The sequence below is a fragment of the Triplophysa dalaica genome, chromosome 1 (genome assembly GCF_015846415.1).
Source record: "Triplophysa dalaica isolate WHDGS20190420 chromosome 1, ASM1584641v1, whole genome shotgun sequence".
NCBI classification, from domain to species: Eukaryota; Metazoa; Chordata; class Actinopteri; order Cypriniformes; family Nemacheilidae; genus Triplophysa; species Triplophysa dalaica.
Genome location: NC_079542.1, coordinates 9,159,665 through 9,171,555, shown reverse-complemented (window position 1 = coordinate 9,171,555; position 11,891 = coordinate 9,159,665). Strand labels below are relative to the sequence as shown.

General features: G+C 40.0%; 2 protein-coding genes across 2 annotated transcripts; one reads left to right on the top strand and one right to left on the bottom strand.

The window, feature by feature from the left end:
- Nucleotides 1-2,117: 2,117 nt before the first annotated feature.
- On the bottom strand, nt 2,118-5,458 carry smim20 (small integral membrane protein 20). Its single transcript, XM_056750617.1, has 3 exons — nt 5,296-5,458; nt 2,598-2,654; nt 2,118-2,447 (listed from the first exon to the last, which is right to left on the bottom strand). The coding sequence occupies exons 1-3, from the start codon at nt 5,402-5,404 to the stop codon at nt 2,407-2,409; spliced, it is 207 nt and encodes a 68-aa protein (XP_056606595.1). The 5' UTR covers nt 5,405-5,458; the 3' UTR covers nt 2,118-2,406.
- Nucleotides 5,459-5,697: 239 nt separating this feature from the next.
- plaa (phospholipase A2-activating protein) lies at nt 5,698-11,857 on the top strand. Its single transcript, XM_056749476.1, has 14 exons — nt 5,698-5,906; nt 6,319-6,512; nt 6,603-6,703; nt 7,030-7,150; nt 7,300-7,467; nt 8,045-8,180; nt 8,304-8,473; nt 8,560-8,711; nt 9,177-9,396; nt 9,627-9,692; nt 9,774-9,845; nt 10,033-10,134; nt 10,809-10,976; nt 11,102-11,857. The coding sequence occupies exons 1-14, from the start codon at nt 5,758-5,760 to the stop codon at nt 11,671-11,673; spliced, it is 2,391 nt and encodes a 796-aa protein (XP_056605454.1). The 5' UTR covers nt 5,698-5,757; the 3' UTR covers nt 11,674-11,857.
- Nucleotides 11,858-11,891: the final 34 nt, after the last annotated feature.

Sequence of the window (11,891 nt, the reverse complement as noted above, 5' to 3'; positions counted from 1 at the left end):
TCATTAGTAAAACTTGCTTTCGTTTTCACCAGGCCATTGATCACATACTTTTGTGTCTTAATGAAATGCAAACGCCAGCCACACATATCTACACTGTCCATCTGATTTCGGTTTTGTCTGGAGTCCGTTGGATTATTCTTCCCAATGGAAATCATTTCTGCCATTTCCCAACAGCTTTGGCTGGAGGGTCAGTCCCCGTCCCACTGCTGTTAAAATCTCTGACAACTCGAAAAGTGTAAAAGGCGCTTCAAGTTTATTTGTCTCTGGAGTTTATATCAGCGCTACAATCTGTGGACAGCTGTACATAAGAGCCTTAACAGAGACAGTGACTTGTGAAACATCCATCTGACTCCCTGCTGTGAGCGCTTAACTCTTTCACCGCTACACCACATAAAAAGCTGTGCCGTTTTTAGCCCTTTAAAAAGATGAAAGTATGAGCAAATGCTTGGAAAAGTCATTAGAATATTCAGAAATACTTTTTGTGATCATGTTATTGTTTTGTGTTCAAATGCATGTCTGATAACTTCAGGAATGTTGCTCTCTGAAACGTTGGTTACGTTTTTGTCATTTCCCCGTGGCGGCAGCCTCCGCTCTCATCCAAGGCCTCGTCGCCGGTTCAGGAATCTGGAAAACACTGCACTAGGAATGAGAGGAATTTTGCGCTTCTCTCAGTCTCCCCGTTTTCCTCCCTTCGCTTCAGGTCGTCCGCATGGCCGGGGCCCTTAAGGTTTTCCTTTTGTTTTTTTGAACGGTGACCAACAATAACAACATCCCATAAACAATGGAGTTGGTTGAGTTGATGGAGGTGGGGGGGATGAAGTGTTTTTGCATTTGGCAGCTGCTGCACTGGCAGGCTCTCTGCTGAGAGTTTGTAATGTGCTCTTTGTGGTGGTGAGGAGATATTATGTCAGTTCTTCGATATGCAGCAGGTCTCACGGGACGCACGACTCTGCATCCTTTAGTAAACCCCCTTATGCTTTTTCTTTCTCTTTTCCTTCCTCGCCAGCATTATTTCTAACTGGAAAAATGTCATGGACAAATCTCCACATCTGTAACCTAAGTACAGTGTAAGACATTTCCTTGACACATGCTGTTTGTATCTATTAACACTTTAATAAAGTAATGCAAAGTTCATACGGTTTTCCTGGTGCACTTATTCGCAGATAATTTACTCACCCTGTTGTCATTTCAACCTGTATGACTTTCTCTCTTCCGCTGAACACTAAAGGAGATATTTTGAAGAATGTTGTTAACCGAACAGTGATGGCACCCATTGTCTTGCATTGGTTTTGTGTCTATACAATAGAAGTAAACGAGTGCTGCCGTTGTTCTGTTACTTCTTCAAAATATCTCATTTTGTGCATGTTCTGAAGAAGCAAGTCAGTTTGATACAGGTTTGAAATGACGAGGGTGACTAAATTAATTTTCATTTTTGGGTGAACCATTACTTTAAGTGTCCAAAAACCGTATGGGGAAAATTATGCATTGAAAACTGTTTCACTGTTTGAGCTTTTACATGATATTTTTGAATAAAGACTACTTCCTTAACTTCAGGTTTAGTCTGTGTTGACCTTATTCACTGGACCCGTGCACACAAAGCAAAAAAAAGGGGGCTTCGATGCACAGGTGCTGGCCCAGTCCTGTTGCCATGACAACCAGACTGGTTAGTTGGCACAGGGTTCTGGCTGAGGTGTGCTGCTCTCAGGTTACAGATTTCGTTTAGCAACTTTTGTGGGCGAAAGGCCTCTTCCAACTTTCAGAGCCAAAATAACAAAGGAAATCTAATTAAGATCAGGTAAGAGAAACAAAGATATAACAAAAGCAGAACTGAGTTTACATGATGTTACAATAAAGTGAAAATGTATTATACACAGAGGTCTCCAATGTACAAACAGGTAGACTAATAGCTGTGGTGTCCGATATATTTGAAACATTTCGCACTTGTGTAAGCAAGAGGAATGTAAACACAGAACATGCCCAATTGTGTCATACTATGACCCCAGTTAATATTAATCTTTTCAACCATATTGTTACCACTGTCCACAGGGCCCACTGTTCTAAAGGGTGATGTGCGCCATCTAGTGGACATTATTTGAACAATACATATAAACGGTCAGAAGAGTTCAAAATGCATTTTTATTATCGATAAATACATAACATTTAATAAACACAGAAATGTTAAGTGCTGATTGATTAAATAAACAAAGATTTTTTATTTTGTTGATGAACTTTTCTCGCTTTGATCATTAATATACTTTTATTCAATGCACACAGGTGTATGGTAGTTATTTTAATAGGGAGTTATTGTTTGCATATCTCTTGCAAAACATTTCCCCCGCAGTGAATGACATGTGAATCCTCACATTTTCATTCATCCAGTTTCCATCTCTACATGTATTACTGGGATCATGATTTTGGCTTGAAGGGATCAGACCAGATCTTCACACCTAATCCCAATAAGACACATAAATGACAGTTATATAGACCATATAATTCCTACATGTACAAAGCTTATGTCTGTTAAACAATAATTTTTAATTAAATAAAATGCAGAATGATCATACAGAGACACTTTAAAGGAGAGTGACGTGACTTACCAACAGGCTGCACATCTGCTTGATTGATTCCTGTTCGATTCATCTTCTGGACCTGCTCTGTAAAAAAATGACACAAATTCAGACTAAGCAACTGCAAGTAAAAGGAAAATGCTGAAATTAAACACTTCAAAGCGGAACAGGATGTCCAGGTTACATTGAATATAAAATATGATAATGTACTTTATAATATTCCAGAATATTTTTTTTAATATTGTAAAATGTAAAAGATAAAGAAAAGTTATAGTTATATTATATAGCATAGTATAGTTTTTGTAGTGTATTATTGTGTGCAAGTTTTGCTTTTCATTACAGTTATGTTACAAAGTAGATTCTTATAAATATAAAATATTTACTGTTACAATTAATAAATAAACACATCTTCAACAACTCCTTCCTGGTGGAACATTCTTCCAAACTCAGTCTGATCAACCACATCCCTCACAATATTAAAAAACTACTTAAAACCCATATCTTCTTTGAATACTTGACAGGCAAATGAGAGAAAAAGTTAAGTTTCTCTTAACAGGCAGTGTTTTGGGTTTTGTTGAAAGAAGGAACTTTGTATTAGCATCTACAGTGCCTTTCAAAAGTATTCATCCCGCTTCATTTTATTCACATTTATTATGCTGCTGCCTTATCTTAAACTACTTTAAATAAAAAAAATACACTAATCTACACTCCATGCACAATAATGTGAAAACTAAAAAGTGCCAATTGCCCCAGAGCCTGAAGCTGAAAAACACCCCACATCATGATGCTGTTTCCATTACAATTTACTGTTGAGATGGTATCGTACAGGTGTTGAGATGTGCCTGGTTTTCTCCAGAAATGATGCATGAAACTAAGATTCATCAGATCAGAGAATCTCGTTTCTGACAGTTTTAAAGATTCAAGTTTGGCAACTCGGCCATAAAGCCCAGATTGGTGGAGTGTTGCAGTGATGTTTGTCCTTCTGTAAGTTTGTCCCATATGTATATATGATCATGAAGTTCAACCAGAGTGTTCATCAGTTTCTTTTCATTGCCCTAACCAAGACCTTTCTCCATCGATGGGTCAGTTTGGACAGCAGGTCAGATCAAGTAGGAGATATGGTGGTTCCAAACCTCTTTCATTACGGATTCATGGAGGCTACATGCTTTTGTGACCTTCAATACAGCAGATTGTTTTAAGGAGTCTTCCCCAGATCTGTGTCTTGATACAATACTGTCTTAGAGCTCTACTGGCAGTTATTTTGACCTCACGTCTTGGTTTTTACTTTGATACGCATTTTCAGCTGTTGCACCTTGTAATGAGAGGTATGTGCCGCTCCAAATCATACTTATTCAATTGAATTTGCCAAAGGGTTGACTCTACTCGAAGTGTTGATACATCAACAACTAAACTAATGCTTCGGAGCTAAATTTCAAGTATCAACATTTAATTCATTTGCAAAGTTGTCACCAACCAGTTTTCTTGTTTTGTCATCATTGTGCATGGATTGTAGATTAATGTAATTTTTATTTATTTAAAGTAGTTTAAGATAAGGCAGTAACATATATATATATATATATATATATATTTTTTTTTTAAACGAAGTGGGGCGAATACTTTTCATAGGTACTGTATTGAATTATTGCTCCTGTATGACATATCGCTTATTGTTGCCTGAACTCTCTGTAAGTCGCTTTGGATAAAAGCTTCTGCTAAATGACTAAATGTAAATACAATGTAATAATTGACTATTATACAATGACATTTATCCAACGAAATAAAGGCTATACTATGATTTGTAAGTTCTTTGGGTAAATTTTCACTTTACAGTACTGGTTTAAGACGGTCATGTGCTGGTTTAAGATGGTCATGAGCTGGTTTAAGACGGTCATGTGCTGGTTTTAGAGGGTCATGTGCTGGTTTAAGAGGGTCATGTGCTGGTTTAAAAGGGTCATGTGCTGGTTTAAGACAGTCATGTGCTGGTTTAAGAGGGTCATGTGCTGGTTTAAGAGGGTCATTTGCTGGTTTAAGATGGTCATGTGCTGGTTTAAGAGGGTCATTTGCTGGTTTAAGACGGTCATGTGCTGGTTTAAGATGGTCATGAGCTGGTTTAAGACGGTCATATGCTGGTTTAAGACGGTCATATGCTGGTTTAAGATGGTCATGAGCTGGTTTAAGACGGTCATTTGCTGGTTTAAGATGGTCATGAGCTGGTTTAAGACGGTCATGTGCTGGTTTAAGAGGGTCATGTGCTGGTTTAAGATGGTCATGAGCTGGTTTAAGACGGCCATGTGCTGGTTTAAGACGGCCATGTGCTGGTTTAAGAGGGTCATGAGCTGTTTTAAGATGGTCATGAGCTGGTTCAAGATGGTCATGAGCTGGTTTAAGACGGTCATGTGCTGGTTTAAGAGGGTCATGAGCTGTTTTAAGATGGTCATGAGCTGGTTCAAGATGGTCATGAGCTGGTTTAAGACGGTCATGTGCTGGTTTAAGATGGTCATGAGCTGGTTCAAGATGGTCATGAGCTGGTTTAAGAGGGTCATGAGCTGGTTTAAAATGGTCATGTGCAGTGCTGGTTCTTAGCTTGTTTAAGATGGTCAAACCAGCATCAAAACATACATAATCCAGCATATGCTGTTTTTTTCAAGAAAAATAGCACATGATCAATAATTTTTTGCATACTTAAAAGTATTTAAACTAATAAAGAGTAATAATGAGAAATACTTACTGTAGTCTTCTGCGTGAGAGAGTGGATGGAAAAATATAGGATAAAACGCGACTGCGACGGCTGTAACGAAGCCTCCAAAAACAAGTGCTACTCTCTTATTACTGGACATGTTTGTTATTTGTTCACCTCATAGGAAAAGGACACAAAGCAGCTCCACCATGCATTTCCGGGGTGAAGTTCATATAATAAATACAAGTCCTTCGTCTAATATTAGTCATCATTATTTTTCTACGTGCAAAATGTACAATTTAACAATTCTAAAAAATAAACAAACCAATAATATATAAAATACAAAATATTATAAAATATATTTCTCACGTTATACTGCAAAATGTCACTGTGGGATTATATTATTTAAATTGGGGACTTTTATTTTGTCGCGTGTTTTCCCGTCATGCGGCATGCGTAGTGTTGCTGTGTCAGTGTAGCGCTCGCTCTTTCATTCACTCTTCATCAATAATAATGGCTGGCAGTAATACATACAGACTGCGCTGCTCGCTCCCAGCGCATGAAATGGATGTGCGTGGTCTCGCCGCGACCGCATATCCCGACGGAGCCTTCGTGTCCGTGTCCAGAGACCGAACCGCCCGGGTCTGGGTACCAGACTCAAGGTACATCTCATCAGCTTCCTCTAGCCACCGCGGATCTTTTAGTTGCTTGTCTGAGTTAGTTGACTTAAGTTTGCCTCGGTTGCTAAGGCGACTGGTTAAAGTACATCATAGTTTGTCAAAGAAATGTATTATGTTAGTTACGGAAATCGAAACTCTGAAGAAAAACTGAAAACGAAACTGACAGTTTTGTTTCCTGACAGCGACTGATTTGTATAACACTCAGTTTCATTTAACTGTTAAATTCACTTGAGCTCATTTCCGTTACGATTAACGTACATCAATCGTGTATAAATATTGTTACGTTTTTAAATAAATTAACAATCATAACTTACTAATTCATAATTTTCTCATCAATTACATAAACAATGTCAAAAAAGCTAATACATATCTTCGTATGTTTTCTTTTCTGCAGTGGAAACAAGGGCTTTATGGAGATGCAGTGTATGAATGGCCATGCCAACTTTGTGTCTTGTGTGTGTATCATCGCTCCCAATGAAACGTATCCCAGAGGACTCATTGCCACCGGAGGACACGACAACAACATCTGTGTGTTTTCATTAGACCGGCCGGACCCTCTGTTTACACTCAAGGGTCATAAAAACACAGGTACCGTCCACAACAAATAAAACATCATTTGCATGGCAGGTGAAAATGTAAGATACATTTGTCATTTGTGCTGTTTCTTTGCGCCCACAGTTTGCACACTCTCCGCTGGCAAGTTTGGAACATTACTGAGCGGCTCGTGGGACACAACAGCCAAAGTCTGGCTCAGTGAAAAGTGCATGATGACCTTACAGGTGAACAGACACTGTTCAGGATATCGACTCCTTTAATATTCACAAATGCGTTTTTTTCTGCGCTGGCCCTTTAAGAGGGAGAACACACATTTATGCATTTAGAAAATGCTTTTATCCAAAGCAACTTGCATTGCATCACACTACACATTTGTTTATAAGTATGTGCAATCCCTGGGATCGAACCCATGACTTTGGCGTTGTTAGCGCCATCCTCTAACCACTTAGCCAATACATAACCGTACAGTGTCTGCAGTCAGTGTGAGTACAATGTGAGTATGCGCTAAAGAGCTGACTGCTATTCTTTCTCTGTAATTGGTGTTCTTCAGGGACACACAGCAGCTGTATGGGCTGTGGTTATTTTGCCGGAGCAGGGCTTAATGCTTTCGGGATCAGCTGACAAGACGATCAAGTTGTGGAAAGCCGGACGCTGTGAAAACACGTACACTGGTACAGTGGACCATCTGACATCTCGAATGCTTTTTAAAAAGATGTTCTTTCTTAGGGATGGTTACAGATGTCCAGAAGTGTCACCATTCATAGTAATTTTGATAGCAATGTCTATGGACTTGGTAAAATGTGTCTCTTGTGTCCTGCAGGTCATGAGGATTGTGTGCGAGGTCTGGCGGTGATAAATGAGGTGGAGTTTTTATCCTGCAGCAATGATGCGAGCATTCGACGGTGGATGGTGAATGGGGAATGTGTGCAGGTTTACTACGGTCACACTAACTATATCTACAGCATTGCTGTCTTCCCTAATGGACAAGGTACTTGCCTTTAGTTTTCTTACACGCTTCAAAGAATATTTGGGAAATCAAATTCAATGCATGAGAAATCAAAAGCTCAAAATATCAAAACATAAAAGTCACATTTTTGTTGATATGACATGATGTGCAACGTATAAGTATTTGGACACTTTCTGTTTGTCAAACGCTTTGAAACATGTCAATAGTCAGTGATAGTTCACCAAAAAAATCCAAATTCTGTCATCATTGACTCACCCTCTGGTCATTTCAAACCTGTATGACTTTCTTTCTGCTGCAACTCCAAAGAAGATATTTTGAAGAATAATATTATTTGAAAAGAAGCGGCGCCATTCATTGGTTTTGTATCCATTCAATAGAAGTGAAACAGTGCCAGCGCTGTTTTGGTTACCAACTTTCTTCAAAATATATTCTTTTGTGTTCTGCAGAAAGCATGAAATCACATGAGGATGAATAAAAAATAACAGAATTTTCATTTTTAAGTGAACAATCCCTGCAGTTACTCTTTAAAGCCATTTAGGTAGATTGGCAAAATAAACATTCATATTAAGATATTTGACTTTTCTTTCCTTTATTCTAGACTTCGTAAGCACAGGAGAGGACAGAACAGTCAGAGTCTGGAGGAAGGGGGAATGTTGTCAGACTATCCGTCTACCTGCTCAGTCCGTATGGTGTTGCTGTCTTCTGCCTAATGGAGACATTGCTGTTGGAGCCAGGTGTGCATGTCTTTTCCATTGCATCTCATTGGTTAATCCATGTTAACAACCACGGTTAGTTAACAATGTAAACACGTTGCTATTTATTAGAGGTTTACGTGACCATTTCACATTTGTCTCCAGCGATGGTGCAATCCGCGTGTTTACTGAGATCGAGGAGCGTGTTGCAAGCGCTCAAGACCTGCAGGCTTTCGAAGATGAGCTCTCCAAAGCCATCATTGACCCCAAGACCGGCGACTTGGGTGACATTAAGATAGAGGACCTACCTGGCAAAGAGCACCTGAATGAACCAGGTAAAGAGATTTGTGTGTTTGATAAAGTTGGCACTGTGGATGGGAAATAAGAATTTTCTAACTATATCCTCACATAATGTCTGTAGGGAATCGTGACGGGCAAACAAGACTAATAAAGGAGGATTCAAATGTTGAGGCATATCAGTGGAGCATGGGCGATCAGCGCTGGGTGAAGATCGGAGATGTAGTGGGCGGGTCTTCTCAGCAGAGCTCAAAGCGGGTGATGTATGAGGGCAAGGTGAGACACTTTGTCTGGGAAGACCTCAGAAGAATTCATGCGGCATTTAAATCCACCTTTCTCTTAAAGTGGTACTTCACCCTAAAATGAAAATGAATCATTTATTCCCCCTCTCATAATTTCAAACCTGTATAATACATTTTGAAGAATGTTGGTAACCGGCACCTATACACTTACATTGGTTTTGTATCCATACAATAGAAGCGAATGAGTGCCGGCGCTGTTCGGTTGCCAACTTTCTTAAAAATATCTGCTTTTGTGTTCTGAAGAAGAAAGAAAGTCATACAGATTTGAAAAAATAAGACGGAGACTAAATGATGACAGGACTTTTTGGGGGGACTGTCACTTTAAATCTATCATTTCACCCAGTTGACACTATTTCTAAGCCGTGACCTACAATGTAATGTTCAGCATTGAGTTTGCTCATGTCGTGTTACAGCCCAAGTTATTTCCCTCTATCTAAAGGAGTATGACTTCGTCTTCACCATCGATGTAAATGAAGGCGGTCCAGCCTTGAAGCTTCCTTACAATTTGATGGAGGACCCCTGGCTGACCGCGCACAACTTTCTACAGAAGAATGACCTGAGTCCCATGTTCCTGGATCAGGTTGCAAACTTCATCATTGAAAACACTAAAGGCCACACTCTGGGACAAGCACCTTCAACTTCCACAGACCCCTTCACAGGTGAATTACTCACATTGAATTTTTAAACGTGTAGCTTAGACATAATAAAATCATAGGTTTCATTCTGAGGGAATGATGAACTGATCAAATGCGCACCTGGAAAGTCGCTGTGGATAAAAGAGTTACAAATATAAATGCAATAAATATTTCTGCTGGGGTTACTGTCATTTAGTTCGTCAAACATGGTGTGTTCAGTGATGTGAATGCTACTGTAAATCTTCTGTTCGCAGGTGCTGGGCGGTACATCCCAGGGTCAGGAAGCGACAGCCAGGGATCTGGAGCAGATCCATTCACAGGTACGCTGTTGCTTGCATGATATTACTTAAAAATTCAACCAAATGTTTGTAGTCTTAATAAGAGTGAATGGTTTTGTGCAGGAGGGGGCAGATATATACCTGGGTCAGGATCCACAGGCACAGCGCCTTCCGGAGTAGCTGATCCTTTTACTGGTAAAATATCATATAGTAATGTGCATAATCTGTCCTTCTCAAAAAACATTTTTCATGATTTTCATTTTTTGCCATAAATCATTATTATTAGTTACCCTTTATGTAACTATATGCAAACTTGTAGCCCCCCTGAATGTTTGTATGTATAGGTACTATACACACTGTTATCTCTCTCAATTCACTTCAGGTGGAAGTGCCTATTCCTCCCTCCAGAAAGTTACAACAAACATCTACTTCCCCAGTACGGATGGTGTTATGTTTGAACAGGCTAATGCCACTCAGATTCTCAGTAAGTGACACTTTTATAGCAGAATATAATGATTTAACAGGATAGTTCACCCAAAAATGATAGTTCTGTTACCAGTATGACTTTCTTTATTCTGCAGAACATAGATGATTGTCAATGGGTACCATCGGTTTTCTGTTACACACATCAGTGGTTTTCGTTGTAAGGCCCCCTTTGTGTAGGGTGAATCTACACAGATTTTGTGTTTGCGGCCCCCAAAATAAAGGCTTAGAATCTTAAACTTAGAATCTTGATTAAACCAAAATATTCAGTTATACAATGCTGGAACATCAATTATTTTGGTTGGTGGTGTTATTTTCTGATTTTTGATTGCATAAAAGTATTGAAATATTGCTATATTTCATAAAATGCCACACTATATGTGGCTCCCTGGGTCCATCTTGGCAGCCCAAGTTTGAGAACCAATGATTTTTTTTTTTAAATCGTATTTTGTGATTTGCAAAGAAATAAAGTAATACAGGTTTCAAAATGACAAAAGGTAAAGTAAATGGTGACAGAATGAAATTTTTTGGGTGAACCCCCACAAAACTAGGTTTGGGTTTCTAAGCTTGTGATTAGGTGGGTCTACCCTGACCCACCTGTAAAGAGGATCCTTCTTATTCAGTAAAGTTATACTTGTTATTGCTCTATGACATTTGCCCTAATGTCATGTGTAGGTAAGCTTCAGGAGCTAAACAACACCGCTCCTCAAGATCACAAGCTGAGCGAGGCAGCACTAGTCAGTCTGGAGAAGCTGTTGCTCACAGTTACTGATCTGAAGAGGAAGGAACAGCCCACCGCAGAGCAGATCAATGTTCTCTGGAGAGCCAGCCACTGGCCAGAGGGTAAGATATTGAATCTAAACAGACAAAGCTGTTTATTTCATTAAAGATGAATTCATTATTCAATATACTTTAGAAAAACATTAAAGCAAATTAAGACCACTCAACTTATCATTTTCAATTCTCAGATATTGTGTTTCCTGTTTTGGACATCCTGCGTTTGGCTGTGCGCCATCCTGAGGTCAATGCCCAGCTTTGCGGTGGGACCGAGGGTGCCAGTCTTTGTAACCATCTCCTGGGTCTCATGTCACCCGAGGGCAGGCCTGCAAACCAAATGCTTGCACTGCGCACGCTGTGTAACTGTTTCTCGGGGTCTCACGGGCGCGCCCTCCTCTTGGGTCAACGGGACGCTGTCCTCTCCCGGGTCGGCGACCTCCGGGCTGTCTGCAACAAGAACATCCATGTTGCGCTGGCTACCTTGGTGCTAAACTACGCCGGAAGGTTGTACGGTCAACCGGCCGAGATTGAAGCTAAGGCACAGTGCTTGTCAGTGGCCAGCACTATCTTAGAGGTGGTACTGGACAGAGAGGCTGTCTTCAGGCTGCTGGTGGCACTGGGGACCACAGTGGCTGGAGACGGCACCGCAAAGGACCTCGCACGATCTCTAGGTGTCAAATCTCAGATTTCGAAATACGCTAGCGTCTCTGATCCAGGTAAAGTGGGGGAGTGCTGTCGACTGGTGCTTAATGAACTCCAGTGATGTCACAATGAAGGTCAAATGATCCAGATGTAACCAATTTCTTCCCATCTCCATACCTTTACGAGATCTGTCGCTCTCTTAAACCACCTCCTCATTAGTTTGTATTTAAATTTTCACATTTGATGATGAACGGATATGAATGAATGCATGATGTGAATAAACACTGGTGATTAATCAAAATCTTTCATATAGAAATGAGTGTTGTTGGTGTACGGTAT

Excerpts from the sequence above, each read along its gene's own strand:
- smim20 (XM_056750617.1), bottom strand. The coding sequence starts at position 5,404 with ATGTCCAGTAATAAGAGAGTAGCACTTGTTTTTGGAGGCTTCGTTACA. Across the intron at positions 2,655-5,295 it reads CTCTCACGCAGAAGACTACA|AGCAGGTCCAGAAGATGAAT; the intron begins GTAAGTATTTCT and ends ATTTTTTTACAG. Across the intron at positions 2,448-2,597 it reads AGCAGATGTGCAGCCTGTTG|GTGTGAAGATCTGGTCTGAT; the intron begins GTAAGTCACGTC and ends TATTGGGATTAG.
- plaa (XM_056749476.1), top strand. The coding sequence starts at position 5,758 with ATGGCTGGCAGTAATACATACAGACTGCGCTGCTCGCTCCCAGCGCAT. Across the intron at positions 8,181-8,303 it reads GACATTGCTGTTGGAGCCAG|CGATGGTGCAATCCGCGTGT; the intron begins GTGTGCATGTCT and ends ATTTGTCTCCAG. Across the intron at positions 8,712-9,176 it reads GGGTGATGTATGAGGGCAAG|GAGTATGACTTCGTCTTCAC; the intron begins GTGAGACACTTT and ends CTCTATCTAAAG.